The sequence below is a fragment of the Hemiscyllium ocellatum genome, chromosome 19 (assembly GCF_020745735.1).
Source record: "Hemiscyllium ocellatum isolate sHemOce1 chromosome 19, sHemOce1.pat.X.cur, whole genome shotgun sequence".
In the NCBI taxonomy this organism is placed as follows: Eukaryota; Metazoa; Chordata; class Chondrichthyes; order Orectolobiformes; family Hemiscylliidae; genus Hemiscyllium; species Hemiscyllium ocellatum.
In genome coordinates this window covers 1,650,886-1,670,428 of record NC_083419.1, presented here as the reverse complement: position 1 = coordinate 1,670,428, position 19,543 = coordinate 1,650,886, and the positions used below count along the sequence as shown (strand labels likewise).

Here is a 19,543-nt window from a genome sequence, read left to right as displayed (position 1 = left end):
CTGCGGAAGGGTCACTCCACCCGAAATGTTAACTCTGCTGCCAGACATCTGAGCTTTTCTAGCAATTTCTGTTCTTATTTCCAACGTCTGTTGTTTCTCTATACGCTGTTATACAGAACCAAACTGTTTTAGTGTCTGTGAATTTTGAAATTTTTAAAAAAATGATCCTGAGAGGTTAATATTCCTGTTAAATTGGCTCCATCCATGGTGCCGATGTCACACTGTGTGGGTGGGCGCCAGTTTTCAATGGGAGTACTTGCATCTGCACCAGTTCCCTCAGGGTCTGAAGAAAGGCAGCTTTTTGGTGATAGTGATCACAACTCCCTGACCTTTACTATACTCATGGATAGGGATAGGAGCAGACAGTATGGGAAAGTATTTCATTGGAGGAGGGGGAATTACAATGTTATTAGGAAGGAACTGAGGCATTAAATTGGGAACAGATGTTCTCAGGGAAATGTGGAGGTTGTTTAGGGAGCACTTGCTGATCGTGCTGGGCAGGTTTGTCCCCCTGAGACAAGGAAGAGATGGTAGGGTGAAGGAATCTTGGGTGACAAGAGATATAGAATTTCTAGTCAAGAGGAAGAAGGAAGCTTACATAAGGTTTAGGAATCAAGGATCAGACAGGACTCTCGAGGGGTACAAGGTAGCCAGGAAGGAGCTGATGAATGGACTTAGGAGAGCTAGAAGGGGGCATGAGAAAGCTTTAGTGGGTAGGATTAAGGAAAACCCTAAGGCATTCTACACTTGTGTGAGGAACAGGAGGATGGCCAGAGTCAGGGTAGGGGCGATCAGGGATAGCGGAGGGAACTTGTGCCTGGAATCGGAGGGGGTAGGGGAGGTCCTTAAGGAATACTCTGCTTCAGTATTCACGGCTGAGAGGGAGCTTGTCGTTTGTGAAACAGGCTGATCTGCTCAAACAGGCTGATGTCAAGAAGGAGAATGTGCTGGAAATGCTGGAAAACATAAGGATAGATACGTCCCCTGGGCCAGACGGGATATACCCGAGGTTACTACAGAAAGCAAGGGAAGAGATTGCTGTGCCTTTGACAATGATCGTTACGTCCTCACTGTCCACTGGAGTAGTGCCAGCTGATGGGAGGGTGGCAAATGTTATTCACTTGTTCAAGAAAGGGAATAGGGATAATCCTGGGAATTACAGACCAGTCAGTCTTATGTCAGTGATTGGTAAAGTATTGCAGAGGATTCTGAGATGCAGGATTTATGATTACTTGGAAAAGCATGGTTTGATTAGCGATAGTCAGAATGGCTTTGTGAGGGGCAGGTCATGCCTCACCAACCTTATCTAATTCTTTGAGGATGTGATAAAACACATTGATGAATGTAGAGCAGTGGATGTGGTGTACATGGATTTAAGGAAGGTGTTTGATAAGGTTCCCCATGGTAGGCTCATTGAGAAAGTAAGGAGGCATGGGATACAGGGAAATCTGTCTATCTGGATACAGAATTGGCTGGCCCATAGAAGACAGAGGGTGGTGATAAATGGAAAGTACTCAGCCTGGAGCTCAGTGATCAGTGGTGTTCCACAGGGATCGGTTCTGGGACCTCTGCTCTTTGTGATTTTTAGAAATGATTTGAATGAGGAAGTGGAAGGGTGGGTTAGTAAATTTGCTGATGGCACGAAGGTTGGTGGAGTGGGGGATAGTGTGGAGGAACGACACGAAGGTTGGTGGAGTGGGGGATAGTGTGGAGGGACGACACGAAGGTTGGTGGAGTGGGGGATAGTGTGGAGGGCTACTGTAGTTTGCAACAGGATGTTGACAGGATGTAGAACTGGGATGTGAAGTGGCAGATGGAGTTCAACCTGGAAAAGTGTGAAGTGATTCACTTTGGAAGGTCAAATTTGAATGCAGAATACATGGTTAAAGGCAGGATTCTTGGCAGTGTGGAGGAACAGAGGAATCTTGGGGTCCATGTCTACAGATCCCTCCAAGTTGCCACCCACATTGATAGAGTTTTTACAAAGGCATATAGTGTGTTGGCTTTCATTACCAGGGGGATTGAGTTTAAGAACCGTGAGGTATGCTGCAGCTCTGTACAGCCCTGGTTAGATAAAGTTCTTTGGGCTAAAGGGGTCGAAGGGTATGGGAGAGAAAGCAGGAACGGGGGCTGAGTTGGATGATCAGCCATGGTCATTGACAGAATACTGAGACTGGTTAGAGTGGAAATGGAGAAGATGCTTCCACGAGTAAGAGGGACTAGGACCCAAGGGCATAGCCTCAGGGTGAAGGGATGACCCTGTCGAACTGAGATGAGGAGGAATCTCTTCAGCCTGAGGGTGGGGAATCTGTGGGACTCATTGTTGCAGAGAGCTGTGGAGGCCGAGTCATTGAATGCATTTGAAACAGAGATAGATAGGTTCTCGATTAGTAAGGAGGTCAAGGGTTAAAGGGAAAAAGCAGGAGATTGGGGTTGAGAAAAAACATCAGCCGTGACTAAAGGGCAGTGCAGGTTCAAAGGGCTGCATGGCCTCATTCTGTAATGTTATTTTCGATGTTTCTGTGGTCATCTGGGAAAATACCACAGACACTGATGTGAAATCTACATTGAAAAATGGCCCTGAAAATGTGTTGGTTCAATTCAGCTTCAAGGTTCAGTTGAAATTCATTTGTAGCCTCACAGATCAGAATTATCCGATGACAGTACCATCAGTAAACTTCAGCAGAATGCAATTATTTCTGTTCCTTCGTTAGAATGGAATTGTTTCACGTGTCTAACAGCAGAAACCTGCAGCTTTTCATTCATATACAGTCAGGTTTATTATCAAAAATAATCATTTTGTAATCGACATTCCCGGTCCTCCCCCCACAGTAATCTGATTTAAAATCACTGAAAAGGACTTTAAAAGCCAATGCCAAATCATTTAATACCTTCACTGGTGTACACCAGGCAACGGTTTAGCATATTAAATATCTTTTGATGTGAAAATCTTTTTAAAATGCCAACTGGTGCCTATGTGCTAGAAATGTGACCATAGTTTGTCATGTTTTCCTAATCCAGTGCAGGGAGACAGGTGGTGAGATGGGATTGACCCTGGGCTCGGACATCCTGCAAAGAAGGTTCCTGTGGGCACATGGGGTTGACTCCCACTCCTGATGGAATTTTAATTCATTTTTTTTAAAAATCTGGAATAAAGAGCTTGGCTAATGGCCATCATGTAACCACTGCTGACTGTTGTAAAAACCCATCTGGTTCACTAATGCCCTTGCGGGAAGGAAATCTGCCGTCATTGCCTGACGTGGCCTACTTGTGACTCCAGACCCACTGCAATGGGTATTAACGTGTCATCTAAAATGACCTGAGCAAGTCACCCAGTTCAAAGACAATTAGAGAAGGAAGGCAATAGCCTGGTGGCATTATTGTTGGACTGTTACTCTGGAGACCCAAGTAATGTTGGGGGAACCTGGGTTCAAATCCTGCCACGGGAGATGGTGGAATTTGAATTCAAGCAAAATCTGGAATTAAGAGTCTAATGATGACCATGAAATGAAAAACCCCATCTATTTTACTAATGTCCTTTAGGGAAGGACTCTGCCATTGTCACCTGGTCTGACCTCCATGTGACTCCAGACCCACAGCAATGGGGTTGACTCTAGGATGGCAAGAAATGCTGGCCCAGCCTCCTGCATCCCATAAAGCAATAAAAAATAAATTCACGTTTATATATTGCCTTTCAAGGCCATTGGAGGTCTCAAATTACTTTACAGCCAAGTATGTGATCGAAGTCTAGTTACTGTTTTAATCCAGGAATTACATCAACTAGGTTGTGCGCAGGAAGAGCCAACAAACAACAGAACAATAACTCTCAGATAATCGGCTTCTTGTGATGGTGACTGAGGGCCCAGGATTCAGCTGGCTTTCTTTGAAATGGAAGCTGTCAGATCTTTGGTGTCTACTTGAGGAAGCAGGTTAGATTTAATGGAAGGTTGGCACCTCCAACAGTGCAGCACTCTCTCTGTACCTCAGTAAAGCCATTGAAGCCTTTGTCACAGCAAAGAGAATGCCAGAACTACCCACAGCATCTCTCAGCTGGGAGTAAAAACCAAAGGCACTCAGCAACAAGCTGTGAAATGGAAAAGAGTCAATTTAACCACCCCTTATATCAGAGTGTCTCAGCAGAAATCCTGTAGGGTACACACGTTTGTGTCTTAATGGGTGACTGGTCTCTTTCAGGGAAAAGTTCTGTCGTTATTTATTCCAACTTCTGTAAGAGCAAAGTGTTTATATAGAAAAGGTCGCACAGAATATACAACAATGCAAGCAGCTGACTGGTATCAATACCATGGAGATGGAAACACAGTGTCTGGACTGTCCATTGGTTCACCCCTCAGAACTCGATTAGCTCAGTTCATCAATTGGTCACAGTGTTTAACACACTTGGTGTGTGCACACCCAGTGCACAGCTCGCTCAGCATTTGACAAGCTCAGTTTACGACACACTCAGTGTACAACACGCTCACTATATGACATGCTTGGGTTTGTCACATATATAAATGTTTGACATAGACAGATGAGACTAATTAGCCCAAAGTTCAAATTAATAACTGACTGCAAAGTTTGTAACAAGTGCAACACAATCAATAAACCGTCTGTCTCGTCTTGACTGTGAAGTCTGAGTGGTATATTTATAACCCTCACACCATTGCTGGGTGAGCTGGCTTTGCCTTTTCTGCTATTTTCAGACCAAGTAAAGTTTTGAAACATTTTACCATCTGGGCCTGGCTTTTGGGGCAAATGTTGATAGCTTCAATCTTCTCATTAGCTGTCAGAAATACAAACAGACAGTCAGCTCAGACTGGATTATCAGAGAGAAACTCCAACCGCACCCCCCCTCCTCCACAACCCCCCAGAACCAGCCCCTCAGGACCATGCAAAACCCACACATCCACAGTCACCCCAGAAACCAGGCGGACCCCACTGCGCTGGGGCAGGGGTGACTCCCTGAAAACATCTGGAACATAACACACTACCCCGATCAAAATTGAAGGGGTGAGGGGAGGGGAAGTGGCTGTACGCCAACAGAAAAGAGATCCTAAATCACCAACCAGGGCTAATGTGAAACACTCAGCAAATGCAATGTCAGGACATGGGATAACGTTTCAAGCTGCTGCAGAGTCAGAGAGACACTTGCTGAGTCCAAGCCCACAGGTGGGGGCGCAGACTTTGACAGCGAGAGGGGGTAAATCCTGCAGACATTCACTATGGTCAAGTTTCTCTTCAAACAATCAAACCAGATACTCACTTCTTCCTCACACTCAAAATACTTTCATATCCGCACACTTCTAGCAAATCCGAGGAAATGTGATGCCCCTGTCTCAGGGAATGTTATTCAGTGTTGAACATGCTGCAGACAGAGAATCTATGAACATACTCAGTACGTTCTGACCCCCCCCGGGTTTGTCCTCACCGATAATTTGGATGATTTCTGCCAGTAAAACCCCGTCAGCGACATCTTGTTGTAAATCCTTGATCAGTCGTTTATGACCAGACCTGGCCAAGTAATGATTGGCCCAATCAGTATAAATCTGAGCAGAGAGAGAGAGAGAGAGAGAGTAAGAAGTCTTGCAGCTCAAATGCTCACTGAGACATACAAACTATTTTGAATCATTCTGCCTTCCGCAGCGAGGGTTTTACAAAAGGAAATCACTTTGAAGAGATTTTACTGCACTCCAATTTCATTCTGAGTCACTTTCAGTGAACACAAGGTGTGGTGTCACACTGACCACACACACTAAAAAAACATTATTTTCATTCAGGGGAATTTCTGTGTCCAGGGAGCGGGGAGATTGTGGGTCACACTCACACACACACACACACACACACACACTCACACACACACACATACTTACATACACACACACACTCGCACACTACACACACACACACACACACACGCACTCACATTCACACACACTCACACACATTCTCACCCACACACACTCACACCCACCCACACTCACACGCACACACACACCCTCACACACACTCACACAAACACACTCACACTCACAAACACACACACACACTCACACAGACTCACACACACATACACGCTCTCTCACACACACACTCACACACACACACTAACAATCACACACACACTCACACACACATTCACACACACACTCACGCACACACTCACACACCAACACACTCATACACACACTCACACACTACACACTCAAACTCACACACACTCACACGCACACACTCACACACACAGACCCACACACACACTCACACCCATACATTCACACACACACACCTTCACACTCCCACACACACACAATCACACACCCACTCACACACACACACTCACACACACTCATACCCACACACTCACACATACACTCACACTCACACACACACACACATACCCACACACTCACACTCACACACACACTCACACTCATGCACACACACACTCTTACACTCATGCACACACTAACACACACTCTCACACGCACTCACACATTCACACACACACTCTCACACAAACACACACACTTGCACGCACACACACTCACACACACACACACGCACTCACACTCACACACATTCACACCCACACTCTTACACACACATTTACACACACATTCACACACACTCACACTCACACACTCACGCACACTCACACACATTCACACCCACACTCTCACACACACATTCACTCACACTCACACTCACACATTCACACACACACTCACGCACACTCACACACATACTCACACACACCAACACACACACTAACAATCACACACAGACACTCACACACACACACTCACACCCACACACTCACACACTCACACCCACACACACTCACACATTCTCTCACACACTCTCACACACACACACATTGACACCCACACAAGCACGCACACCCACACACTCCCACAAACACCCACACAAACATCCACACTCCCACACACACACAGACTCACACACACACTCACACTCATTCACACACACACTCACACACACACTCACACCCTCACACACACACACTCAAACACACTCACACGCACACAAACACCCACAAACAAACATCCACACCCACACACTCACACTCCCACACTCCCACACACACGCACTCACACCTACACACTCACACACACACACGCACACACACTCTCACACACACATTCACACACACACATTCATGCACACACACTCACACACCAACACACTCATACACACACTCTCACACTACACACTCACACACACACTCACACACACACTCAGACACATACTAATACTCACATTAACACACTCACACACTCTCACACACACACATTCACACACTCACTCACACCAACACACACACTCACACACCAACACACACACCCTCACACAATCACACACCCACACACTCACACACACTCACACTCACGCACACACACATACTCACACACTCACACTCACACACACAGTCACACACACTCACGCACACACACACTAACACACACTCTCACACACACTCACACATTCACACACACACTCGCACACAATAACACACACACTCACACCCACACACTCACACACACACCCTCACACTCCCACACACATACTCATACCCTCACACTCCCACACACACAATCACATACCCACTCTCGCACATACACTCACACACACTCATATCCACACACTCACACACACACTCACGCATACACACATACCCACACACTCACACGCACACACACAGTCACACACACTCACACACTCATGCACACACACACTCTCACACTTATGCACACACTAACACACACTCTCACACGCACTCACACATACACTCACACACACTCTCTCACACACTCACACCCACAAACTCACACACCCTCACAATCCCACACACATACTCACACCCTCACACTCCCACACACACACACTCACACACACTCACACACACACTCACACACACACTCACACACACACTCACACTCACACACTCACGCACATACCCACACACTCACACTCACACACACAGTCACACACACTCACACACTCACGCACACATACACTCACATGCACTCACACATTCACAAACACACACTCTCTCACACACACTCTCACACTCACACACCCGCACACACCCATACCAACACTCACACACATTCACACCCACAGTCTCACACATACATTCACATAAACTCACACTCACACACTCACACACACACACTCATGCACACTCACACATACACTTACACACATACACATACACTCACACTCACACACACTCACACACACTAACAATCACACACACACACTCACACACACATACACATACACTCACACATATACACACACACACCGTGCTGCTGAAACTGGGAGTGTTTGTTGAACATGGGCCCCCTCCTGATGCCCGAATTCAGAATTAGAAACTCTGCAGTTTTTGTTGGCTCACGGTTCACTCCTGAGAAAGGTGAGAGGAGATGAAAGGGGCTGAATAAATATCCGAATATAGTCACGATGGGGTACATCAGGGAAGTGGCTCCGCAGGGGGAATTCCTGACATGTTTGTTGGGCAGTCCTAACCTTTCTCCTGACCTGTTTAAAACCAGAGCATTCTGAAACCTTTGAAAGGGAGAATGAGTTTGATCAGAGAAGTTCCTGATGTGAGTGCCCCCTGGCACGTGTTCCTCATGGACTGTTTCTGGTCCCATTCAAACTCAGTGTTTAGAGAAACCGCAAACAAATAATGCTTTTCAGATGCCTGAACACCAACTAATTTAAAGCAGGTCTGTGCCAAATTCTTCTTGTCACTTACATTGGCATCAAATTTTGATCTGGAACGTGTTGCTTAGTGTCAGCTGATTCAATAACAACTTTCAAAACAGAGTTGAATAAATATCCGAACGGGAACTGGGGCCTTTGCAGTGAAAAGCAGGGACTGGATGGAGATTTTCCCAAGAACTAGCATCCGTATCATGGAGCGAATGGCCTCTTTGTGTCCTGTGTGATTCTGTGTAGCCCCTCCCCACTCTGTACACCCATGACCCTCCCCACTCTGTACATCCCCATCAATTCCTAGAAATCTTACAACATTGAGAGGATGAACGCTGTTCAGGAGAAGGGAAGGCTCAGTGTGGAGTGTTCCTCTCCAAGTGGAGGCCACAGGGATTAATGTAATTTGGAGATGATGGGGGAGGAGGGGGAGGGCCATTGTCAGGAGTTGGGAAGGGAATGTGATGGAGCACAATGATGAAACACTGCCTTTCCCTTTCCAGGCCAAAACCCCCCTTCCCCATCCTGGTTCCTCAGCACCCAGTGAGATCCCAGACCGCACACAGTCTACTCCAGTCAGGCCAACAGCTGAACGCCCATGGCATTACTCAGGAGAGTCAGAGATGGAGTCGGGCCAGGAGATAGCTGCCTACTCTGGGCTGAGGGAATGTAGTGGGGAGGGTAAACATGTCCCCTTTTGTGTTTAGGCAGAGCTGAGAAATGAGACTTCATAAAACCATCAGAAACTGGAACAAATGATCAATCGCTTATTCTGCAGAAACACCAGTTCATTGACAGCCTAAACCCACTCACACCAAATCCCATCACCCATACTCACTCAGTTATACCACATCAACACACCCCAAGCAAGGGAAATTCTCACTTCCCCTTCTGGAGAGGAATTACAATCTCATGGTCATGTGACAATATCATCATGCAGTTTTTGACCAATCATAGTGACCGCTCTCGATCAATAAGTCTACAGCAGAAACAGACATTAGAATTAGGAGAATCCCCAGTGGGAGCGAACTCTAAAAACTACAGCCCTGAAATCATCATGTCTGTTCAACCCAAACTCCTGGTGGTTACCATTGGTCAGTAACTCAACAGGACTCACCATATAAACACAGCGGCTACAAGAGCAGGTCAGAGACTAGGAGTACTGCAGCGAATAACTCACCTCCCAACTCCCCAAAGCCTGTCCACCATCTCCAAGGCACAAGTCTGGAGTGTGATGGAATATTCCCCACTTGCCTGGATGGGGGCAGCTCCAACAACACTCAAGAAGCTCGACACCATCCTGGACAAAGCAGCCGCTTGATTGGCACCGCATCCACAAACATCCCCTCCCTCCCCCACCAACGCTCAGTAGCTGCAGTGTGTACCATCTACAAGATGCACTGCAGAAATTCACCAAAGATCCTCAGGCAGCACCTTCCAAACCCACAACCACTTCCATCTAGAAAGACAAGGGCAGCAGATACATGGGAACACCACCCCATGCAGGTTCCCCTCCAAGCCCCTCACCATCCTGACTTGGAAATATATCGCCGTTCCTTCACTGCCACTGGGTCAGAATCCTGGAATTCCCTCCCTCAGGGCCTAGTGGGTCACTGACAGCACATGGACTGTAGCGGTTCAAGAAGGCAGCTCAACCCCACCATCTCACGGGGAGGGATAGGTGATAAATGCTAACCCATGTCCAATGAGCCAATAAAATAGTTCCGCATTACAAACCCTGTCTCCCATTCCTCATCTATTCAACCAGTAAGGTTATTAAAACAAATCCAGGACAGTTACTCCTCACAGACACAGACAAATAGGTTTGATGCCTATTTGCTTTTAATTTGATTAAGACAACAGATCCCAATGAACTAACATTACCATTAATTTAAAGGTTTCCATGACGAAGTTATATTACAGAATTAAGGATAACGCTGCACACTGTCTCCTCTGGAGCAGAGGATTGTGAGGTCAGACCTCCTGTTACTGCACACCAGCCGAAGTGCTGCACTGTCAGAGGAGCTGAGGACCAGCCTGAGCCCAGCACACCATGACTTACCCACCGCCCACTGACTCCGGAGATTCACCTGAAAATGACTAACTACAGCACAGTCAGAGAGAAACTCGGAAATCCACTTCCTGTTACTTTTCATGTTGGGAAACAGGATAAAGTGTAGTCCCAGGACAGAGGGTGAAGGGTTAATGGACAGGATTGAATTCCTGACTGTGTTAAGGCCTCCTGAGAGTGAGTGAGGTGGTAGTGGGAAGTGTTGTAATTATAACTTGACAAGTTTATATCAGCATTAACTCATTTTGACACAACCAATTGACCAAAAATGGATGCAACAGCAAATGCACCTTTTTAGGAACAGGCGTAGGCCTTTCAGCCCCTCAAGCCTGTTCCACCATTCAATGTGATCATGGCTGAATTGTGGCTTCACTCCACGTATCTGCCTTAGGACCACATCCCTTAATACCTTCTGCTAAACCAAAGTGTATCTATCTCAGCTTTAAAACTGACAACTGATCCAGCATCCACTGCTGTTAGTGGAAGAGAGTTCCAAACCTCTCCCACCCTCTGTGTGTCAAAGTGCTCCCTAACATCTCTCCTGAACGGTCTGGCCCTCATTCTCAGACAATGCCCCTAGTTCTAGAATCCTAGCCAGTGGAAATGGTTTCTCTTTGAGTCGGGTTACTAGTGGTGTGCCACAAGAATCTGTTTTGGGACCACTGCTGTTTGTCATTTTTATATATGACTTAGACGCAGGCGTAGGTGGATGGATTAGTAAATTTGCAGACGACGCTAAAGTCGGTGGAGTAGTGGTCAGTGTGGAAGAATGTTACAGGTTGCAGGGGGACATGGATAAACTGTAGAATTGGGCTGAGAGGTGGCAAATGGAGTTCAATGCAGCTAAATGTGAGGTGATGCACTTTGGGAAGAATAACAGGAAGGCAGAATACTGGGTCGATGGAAAGATTCTTGGTAGTGTGGATGTGCAGAGGGATCTTGGAGTCCATGTACATAGATCCCTGAAAGTTGCCACCCAAGTGGATAGTGCTGTTAAGAAGGCATACAACAGTGTGTTAGGTTTCATTGGTAGAGGGATTGAGTTCCAGAACCGCAATATCATGCTGCAACTATACAAAACGCTGGTGCGGCCGCACTTGGAATATTGTGTCCAGTTCTAGTTGCCCCATTTACAGGGAGGATGTGGAAGCAGGAGACATGGCTCACTCCTGCTACACTTGACCGTACCTGACACCCTGCGGGCTCTCAGTTCATTGATTGAATCAATCATTGTCCTTGGGCAAGGCAAGGGACCCTGGGGTCTGTGTCCTAATCAACACCCAGGCTGAGAGACGGCAATCCAGGTGAGTTACTGATCCCCAAACCCAGAATATCCAACAGTGAAATGTTGTCCCGACTATATGATGTGCAAGTTTACCTCCACCATCCTGACTGTGGTCTACATCCCCCCGCCCCCCACCTCCCCCCGACCCCGCCGAGGAGAGTGAAGGGTGCACTTGGCGAAGTATACAACACCTCAGTCTTGGGACAAATCCCCCCGAGACCTTGTTCAGTGTAGGCAGTGACTCCAACCAGGTCACCTGTGTGACTAATATACCATCAACACATCGCCTGTCCCACCTGGGGGGGTGGGGGGTCTAACTCCCTCGATCATTACTACACAACCATCAAAGATGCCAACTGTTCCATCCCCTGTTTGCATTTTGGAAAATCAGATGCCAACGCTCTGCCCCTTCTCCCAGCTTACCAGCAGAAACGGGAGTGTGAGAACCCAGTTCAGAAGGTAGGGCAGCGTTAGTCTGAGGTAAGGGAAGGTCTTCTCCAGGACTCCTTACAATCAGTGGACTCGTCCACCTTCAAGAACCCAGCGGCTAACCTAAGCGACTGTGCCACTCCTGTCACAGTTCATCAGAAAGTGTGTGGAAGACTGTGCGCTGAAAAAGTTAATCTGAATGTTCCCCAACCAGAAACCATGGATGAAATGAGGAATCCCCTCCTTACTGAGTCTAGGTCTGAGGTGTACAAGTCAGGACCTTTACAGGAAATCCAGGTACAACCTTCACAAGGCCATCAGAGACAGCAAGAGACAATCCTAAACCAAGCTTGAGACCCAGACCAACCACACGGACAGTCCTCATTTATGGCAAGGCTGACACGAAATAACGGACTATAAAATGAAGTTAAACAGAACTAGGGCAACAGTACATCCCCACCTGATCAGCTCAACGCATCCTACCCTCGATTTGAACAGAAGGTCAGGAAAACATTGTCACTTCTCCCAACAGCTTCAGATGTACCTGTACGGTCACCACTTCAGATGTTAGATCTATTTTCTTGAAAGGGAATCCAAGGAAAGTGACCTCAGATTCTATGTGGCCCAGTGGCAGGAGTATTCACTGATTCACTAACACCTTTAACCTCTCCTCACTACAATCTGATGCCCCCACCTGCTTCAAGAAGACCACACTATCCCAGAGCCAAAGACAAATCCTGCAGTGTCCCTCAGTGACCACCATCCAGTGGCTCTGACCTCCATCATTATGACGTGCTTCAAGAGGTTAGTCATGGCTCACATCAACTCCAGCCTCCCAGCCTGCCTCAGCCCTTCGCAATTCACCTACTGGCACAACAGGTCACAGCAGACTCCATCTCCCTGGCCCTACACTCATCCCTGGAACAGCTGGAGAACATGGCTATCTACATCAGGCTCCTAGTTACTGACTACACCTCTGCCTTCAGCAACATAATTCCAACCAAACCCATCTCCAAACTCCAGGTCTCAGCTCCCCACTCTCCCCCTCGATCCCCGGCCTCCTGACCCATAGACCACACTCAGTAAGAATCACCAACTGCTCCATCCTCCACCATCATCCTCAACACTAGTGCCCCATGAGACGGTGTACTCACCCCCCTACTCTACTCCTTACACACTCACAACCGTGTGGTCAAATCCAACTCTAACTCCATTTACACATTTGCTGATTTCGCTACCATAGCGGGTGAGATCTCAAACAACGATGAGACAGAGTACAGGAAGGAGATAGAGAGCTTAGCAGCATGGTACAAAGACAAACTCTCTCCCTCAATGTCAGTAAAATGAAGGAGAGCTGGTCATTGACCTCAGGAAGTGAAGTAGAGGACATGCCCCTGTCTGTATCACTGGGGCTCAGGGGGAGATGGTTGAGAGCTTCAAGTTGTTGGGAGTGACAATCACCAACGATCTATCCTGGTCCATCCTCAATGACACAATGGTCAAGAAAGTGCAAAATGCCTCGATTTCTATGCATTATCTCCGTCTACACCTCCTACTGCCCTGGGAAAGCAACCAACATCATCAAAGACCCCTCCCACCCGGTTACAGTCTCTTCCACCCTCATAGATCGGGCAGAAGATATAAAAGTTTGAATACATGTATGACCAGATTCAAGAACAGCTTCCTCCCCACTGTTACCAGACCTTTGAACAGACCTCTCCAATGTTAATTCTGATCTCTCTCTCTCTCTCTCTTTGCACTTTCCCTGTGGCTGTAACACTGTATCCTGTATCTGTCCTGCTACCCTGATGCACTCTGTATGATATGATCTGCCTGTATAACACACAAAGCAACACTTTTCACTGTATCTCAGTCCATGTGACAACAATAAATCAAATCAAAGATCATTCCTGACCACTTCGAACCCTGGATCTCCCCAATGCTGGGTCTTGAACTTTGACCGGTTCCATTAACCAATCATTGCTGGTTGCCTGGTCTGTCAGATCTGGAATTTCATCCCTACACCCCTCCACCTTAGTGACCATGCTCCTTCAAGATTTTACCAAAGTATGGATCACATTCCCCAATACAAGGATCCCAGGGTCATATTCTGGCTATTGGCTGCTCCTGTGAAATGCTTTGGGATGTTTTCTCGTCCTGAAGGCGCTAAATTAATGCAAATGGTAGTTGTTGGTTCAGCTGATGTGTTCCACGTGTAATACTGAAATACTGTCACACGATGGCGTGACCTGCACACAGAAGTGAAACATTCCCTATTTCCTGACGCTGGAGCTGTTTAAAACCCTCACTGTCAGGTTCTTACATTGGGACAGAATTGTCTCGCCAGGGATTAACGTAGGTCCTCGCTCACATGGGGACACCAAAAAGGAAACAGAAATGTAAAAGTCTGTCTCTCTTAAGGAGCTGTTGTCTTAAAAATGTCAAATTTAAGATAAAATTATTAACAACAGGAGACAGAGTGAGCAAGGCTAACTGAATGGCACAGCAAGGGTAATGGGAGAGAAACGTTTACACCCAGCGAGTGGTTAGGGTCTGGGATGCACTGCCTGGAAATTTCGGGGAGGCAGGTTCAAGCAAAGTGTTCAAGAGGGGCATTGGATAGTTATCTGGATAGAAATGGTCTGCAGGAAAATGGGGGAAGGGCAGGAGGTTGGCACTGGGTAATGATTGAGAGACAGTTCCACAAGCTGGGCCAAATGGCTTCCTTCTGCGCCATTACAATTCCATGCTGTTTGAGGGGCTGAATGGCCTCCTTCTGTTCCTATACTAGCACATGATTAGAAACTGCTTGGCCACATCCATTCGGAGAGGATGTGATGGTGACAGTGAAAGTAGGTGCTGTAATGAAAGTAGATCATTATAATTCACATCCAGAGCTGGGCTGATGCCTACCACAGCACCATTTATTCATCACCAATGTGTTAACTAGAGCCAATGTGGCACCAGAACACCAACAGATTGGGAAAGTGAGCAGGTATGTCAGTGACAGAACGCCCCTGGTGCTCACCTTCCACCCCACCAACCTTTACATAAACCAAATCATCCGCCAACATTTCCACCACCTCCAAAAAGACCCCACCACCAGGGATATATTTCCCTCCCCACCTCTTTCCGCCTTCCGCAAAGACCGTTCTCTCTGTGACTACCTGATCAGGTCCACGCCCCCCAACAACCCACCCTCCCATCCTGGCACCTTCCCCTGCCACTGCAGAAACTGTAAAACCTGTGCCCACACCTCCTCCCTCACCTCTATACAAGGCCCTAAAGGAGCCTTCCACATCCATCAAAGTTTTACCTGCACATCCACTAATGTCATTTATTGTATCCATTGCTCCCGATGCGGTCTCCTCTACATTGGGGAGACTGGGCGCCTCCGAGCAGAGCACTTTAGGGAACATCTCCGAGACACCCACACCAATTCAACTCCCCCTCCCACTCTGCCGAGGACATGGAGGTCCTGGGCCTCCTTCACCGCTGCTCCCTCACCACCAGACGCCTGGAGGAAGAACGCCTCATCTTCCGCCTCGGAACACTTCAACCCCAGGGCATCAATGTGGACTTCACCAGTTTCCTCATTTCCCCTCCCCCACCTCACCCTAGTTCCAAACTTCCAGCTCAGCACTGTCCCCATGACTTGTCCGGACTTGTCCGACCTGCCTAGCTCCTTTTCCACCTATTCACTCCACCCTCTCCTCCCTGACCTATCACCTTCATCCCCTCCCCCACTCAGCCATTGTACCCTATACTACTTTCTCCCCACCCCCACCCTCCTCTAGCTTATCTCTCCACCCTTCAGGCTCTCTGCCTTTATTCCTGATGAAGGGCTTTTGCCCGAAACGTCGATTTCGCTGCTCCCTGGATGCTGCCTGAACTGCTGTGCTCTTCCAGCACCACTGATCCAGAATCTGGTTTCCAGCATCTGCAGTCGTTGTTTTTAACCTAGTTGATTTTAACCCTATTGCGAATCCTCTTGCAAGACTGACAGACACTGCCCTCCTTCAGTATTTGCTCAGATCGCTCCAGCACCTTCCCTGAAACAGGATTGGTTCATATGGAGAGCTCCCACCTCCCCTCTTAGCCCAATGTACTCTCAGAGCTCACAGGTGACCCACCCAGATTCCCTCTGTGATTTCTAACCATCTACACCCTGACCCCTCCACAACCCTAGGCTGATCCTCCTGGTCTCCCCAGCGCCCAGTCTCCAGCCTCCCCCATTCTCCACCATCATATCCCCAATAAATGGAAGGGGAAGCCAGTCGATAAAGTAACTGAGGCTGCCTGCTCTGACCTGTCTTGTACAAATCCAAAACGGAGCTCCTCTATGGATGGCCTGTCCATGTCCAGGTCCCAGAGTCCCTGAATCTGTCACCCCGTCATCCTCCCTACACCTGCCCACAGTCTCCCCCTAACCCCAATCACCACTCACCCCCAACATTGGCCTCCCCTCCCACAGAATCCCCCGTTATACCACTGTAATCACCAACTACTGGTTACTCCAACTCAAGAATCATTCGATACATGCGTTTCTGAACAATATCTTTTCTTGGGGGAATAATACTCTCTCTGTACAGGGAGTAAGGGCAGATCAGGAATAGGGAGTGTGGGCAGATCAGGAACAGGGAGTGTGGGCAGATCAGGAACTGGGAATGTGGACAGATCAGGAACAGGGAATGTGGGCAGATCAGGAACAGGGAGTGTGGGGAGATCAGGAACAGGGAGTGTGAGCAGATCAGGAACACAGGAACAGGGAGTGTGGGGAGATCAGGAACAGGGAATGTGGACAGATCAGGAACAGGGAGTGTGGGCAGATCAGGAACAGGGAATGTGGACAGATCAGGAACAGGGAGTGTGGGGAGATCAGGAACAGGGAGTGTGGACAGATCAGGAACAGGGAGTGTGGGCAGGTGAGATGCTGCGTTAGATCGTCATGAATTCCACCCGCTCATAATGAGCAGAGGTTTGGCTGGATCCTATAAACTTCCCAGGGACAGGCTCTAGGCCCAGAGAGAGCCAGCTACAACAGGCTCTAGGCCCAGAGAGAGCCAGCTACAACAGGCTCTAGGCACAGAGAGAGCCAGCTACAACAGGCTCTAGGCCCAGAGAGAGCCAGCTACAACAGGCTCTAGGCCCAGAGAGAGCCAGCTACAACAGGCTCTAGGCACAGAGAGAGCCAGCTACAACATCCTAGCAGTAACTCCAGTAAATATTTGTATACTGAGTCGAACCACAAGAAAGAAACCACCGTCCTTTGCAAGGATGCTGGAGGCATATGGCATTAATCACAGGTTACGGATGTAACAGCAAAGGATGTGATCACTCACCATTATTCATGTCAGTGACTAACAACAGCATCAGGGCAGATCACACAGTCCACTGTGCGTGACAAATCACAGGAAGGGCCAAAGTTTCCAGGAATAGAAACACCCCTGAGTGACAGAATGACCAAACTGGCACACTACAGGAGGCCATTCAGCCTCATTCTTTTCTGTACTAGCCCTTCAAATGAGCATCATTCTCAAGTGCCATTGGTCTGCGGTTACCCCACACCCCTGCACACCATCTCGATCCAAATAACCATCCAATCCCCCTTTCAAATGGTCCAGTTGTGAACCTGCCTCTCCCACAGTTCTGGGCAGTGTATTCCTGACCCTAACTGCTCACTCGGTTAAATTGTTTCTTTTCACTTTGTATTTATTTCTCTTACACATCGCTTTCAGCCGATCACCCTAATGTTTGTTTTTGTTTTATGAGCAGGAACAGTTTCTCCTTGTCTCCTCTGTGCAGCCCACTCATCATTGTGAAAATCTTGCTCCAATTCCCTCTCAGATCACTTCCCTCCAGTGGGAACAGTCCCAACTTCTCCAGTCTGTCCTCATCGCTGATGTTTCTCATCCCTGGAATTATTCCTGTAAATCACTCTGGACCCTCTCCACCACATTCACACCTTTCCAACAATGCGACACCCACAGCTGTACAAAATACTCCAGCTGCAGTCGAACAAGTGTCTGATATACAGCAGCTCGCTCTGTCTCAATGGACCCAGCTCCATTCTCTCTCTCTTTCTCTTTCTCTCTTTCTCTCTCTCTCTCTCTTTCTCTCCCACGCATGCACACTGGGGTGACTTATCCTGACAGTCCTATCCCACTTCACATCATATCTGTCTTTCACAGTCTATTCCTCTCTTCCCTGATGAATGCACACTCACTGGCTCAAAGATGCTCTGATAGTGAATATGCTATCAGGACAATATTCCACAATCATTGCTCCTGCACTTCCTCCCAGCCTCATAGCTGTATTTCTGGAATTGTTATTTCATTACCCAACGGCTAGGGAAGATATTCCTCATGGTTTCAGCTGTAGCTAGTGTTCTGAGTGTTACTGTGATAGATACACAGGATTCTGTTATAGAGGCAGGCAGCTGGCAATACAGACAGGGTTAAAAATGACTTGCAGACATTTGACAGATGCAGCTATGGCTCCAGACTGTGAGAGAAGAGGAAGGACGGGCACTGTAGCGGGTCAGAGCACAGCAATGTGTTCAGGAATACACAATGGGGGTGGGGCGGGAGATGCGTTTCACACCTGCCCTCCATCCCTGTTCCACTGACATTTACTTCAGCAGCAACTGGAACTGATGTTCGAGACTGGAAAGTCTCGGCTCCATTTCTTGCTAAATCTGATCAGAACCACATCCATGTCGCCCCCTCCCAGCAGCCTCTTGTGTTCACTGGGACTTGGGTAGAAAGCTCCCGAATTGGGTGCAGGAACCCTTCTCCTGTCCCATTCAGCCAACTGTGTCTCTGCTAGCTCTTAGAAAGAATGGTCCAATTAGCTACACAGCAAGGGACTACTTTCGGGTTTAAGAGTAAAGGTTTACTTGGGATGTTGTTTATAAGGAGAGGTTATGCTGGAATTGTATAAAACATTGGTTAGACTATAGCACGCAGTTCTGGAATCCATATTATCAGAGGGATGTGATCGCACTGGAGAGGGGG

General features: G+C 47.7%; 1 protein-coding gene across 6 annotated transcripts in view; it reads right to left on the bottom strand.

Annotated features, from left to right (window-relative positions):
• Nucleotides 1–19,543, bottom strand: part of nav3 (neuron navigator 3) — a 440,932-nt gene that overhangs the window by 337,483 nt on the left and 83,906 nt on the right. For 4 of the 6 annotated variants that reach the window (XM_060839577.1, XM_060839579.1, XM_060839580.1 and 1 more), the window contains exons 2-3: nt 5,429–5,546; nt 4,731–4,783 (exon numbers count right to left, since the gene is read on the bottom strand). The exons of 1 other annotated variant lie outside the window; for it this stretch is intronic. In XM_060839577.1, the coding sequence (XP_060695560.1) occupies nt 4,731–4,783; nt 5,429–5,546 (171 nt within the window). The remainder of the gene's footprint in view (nt 1–4,730; nt 4,784–5,428; nt 5,547–19,543) is intronic. One more of the 6 variants, XM_060839582.1, reaches the window with a different exon arrangement.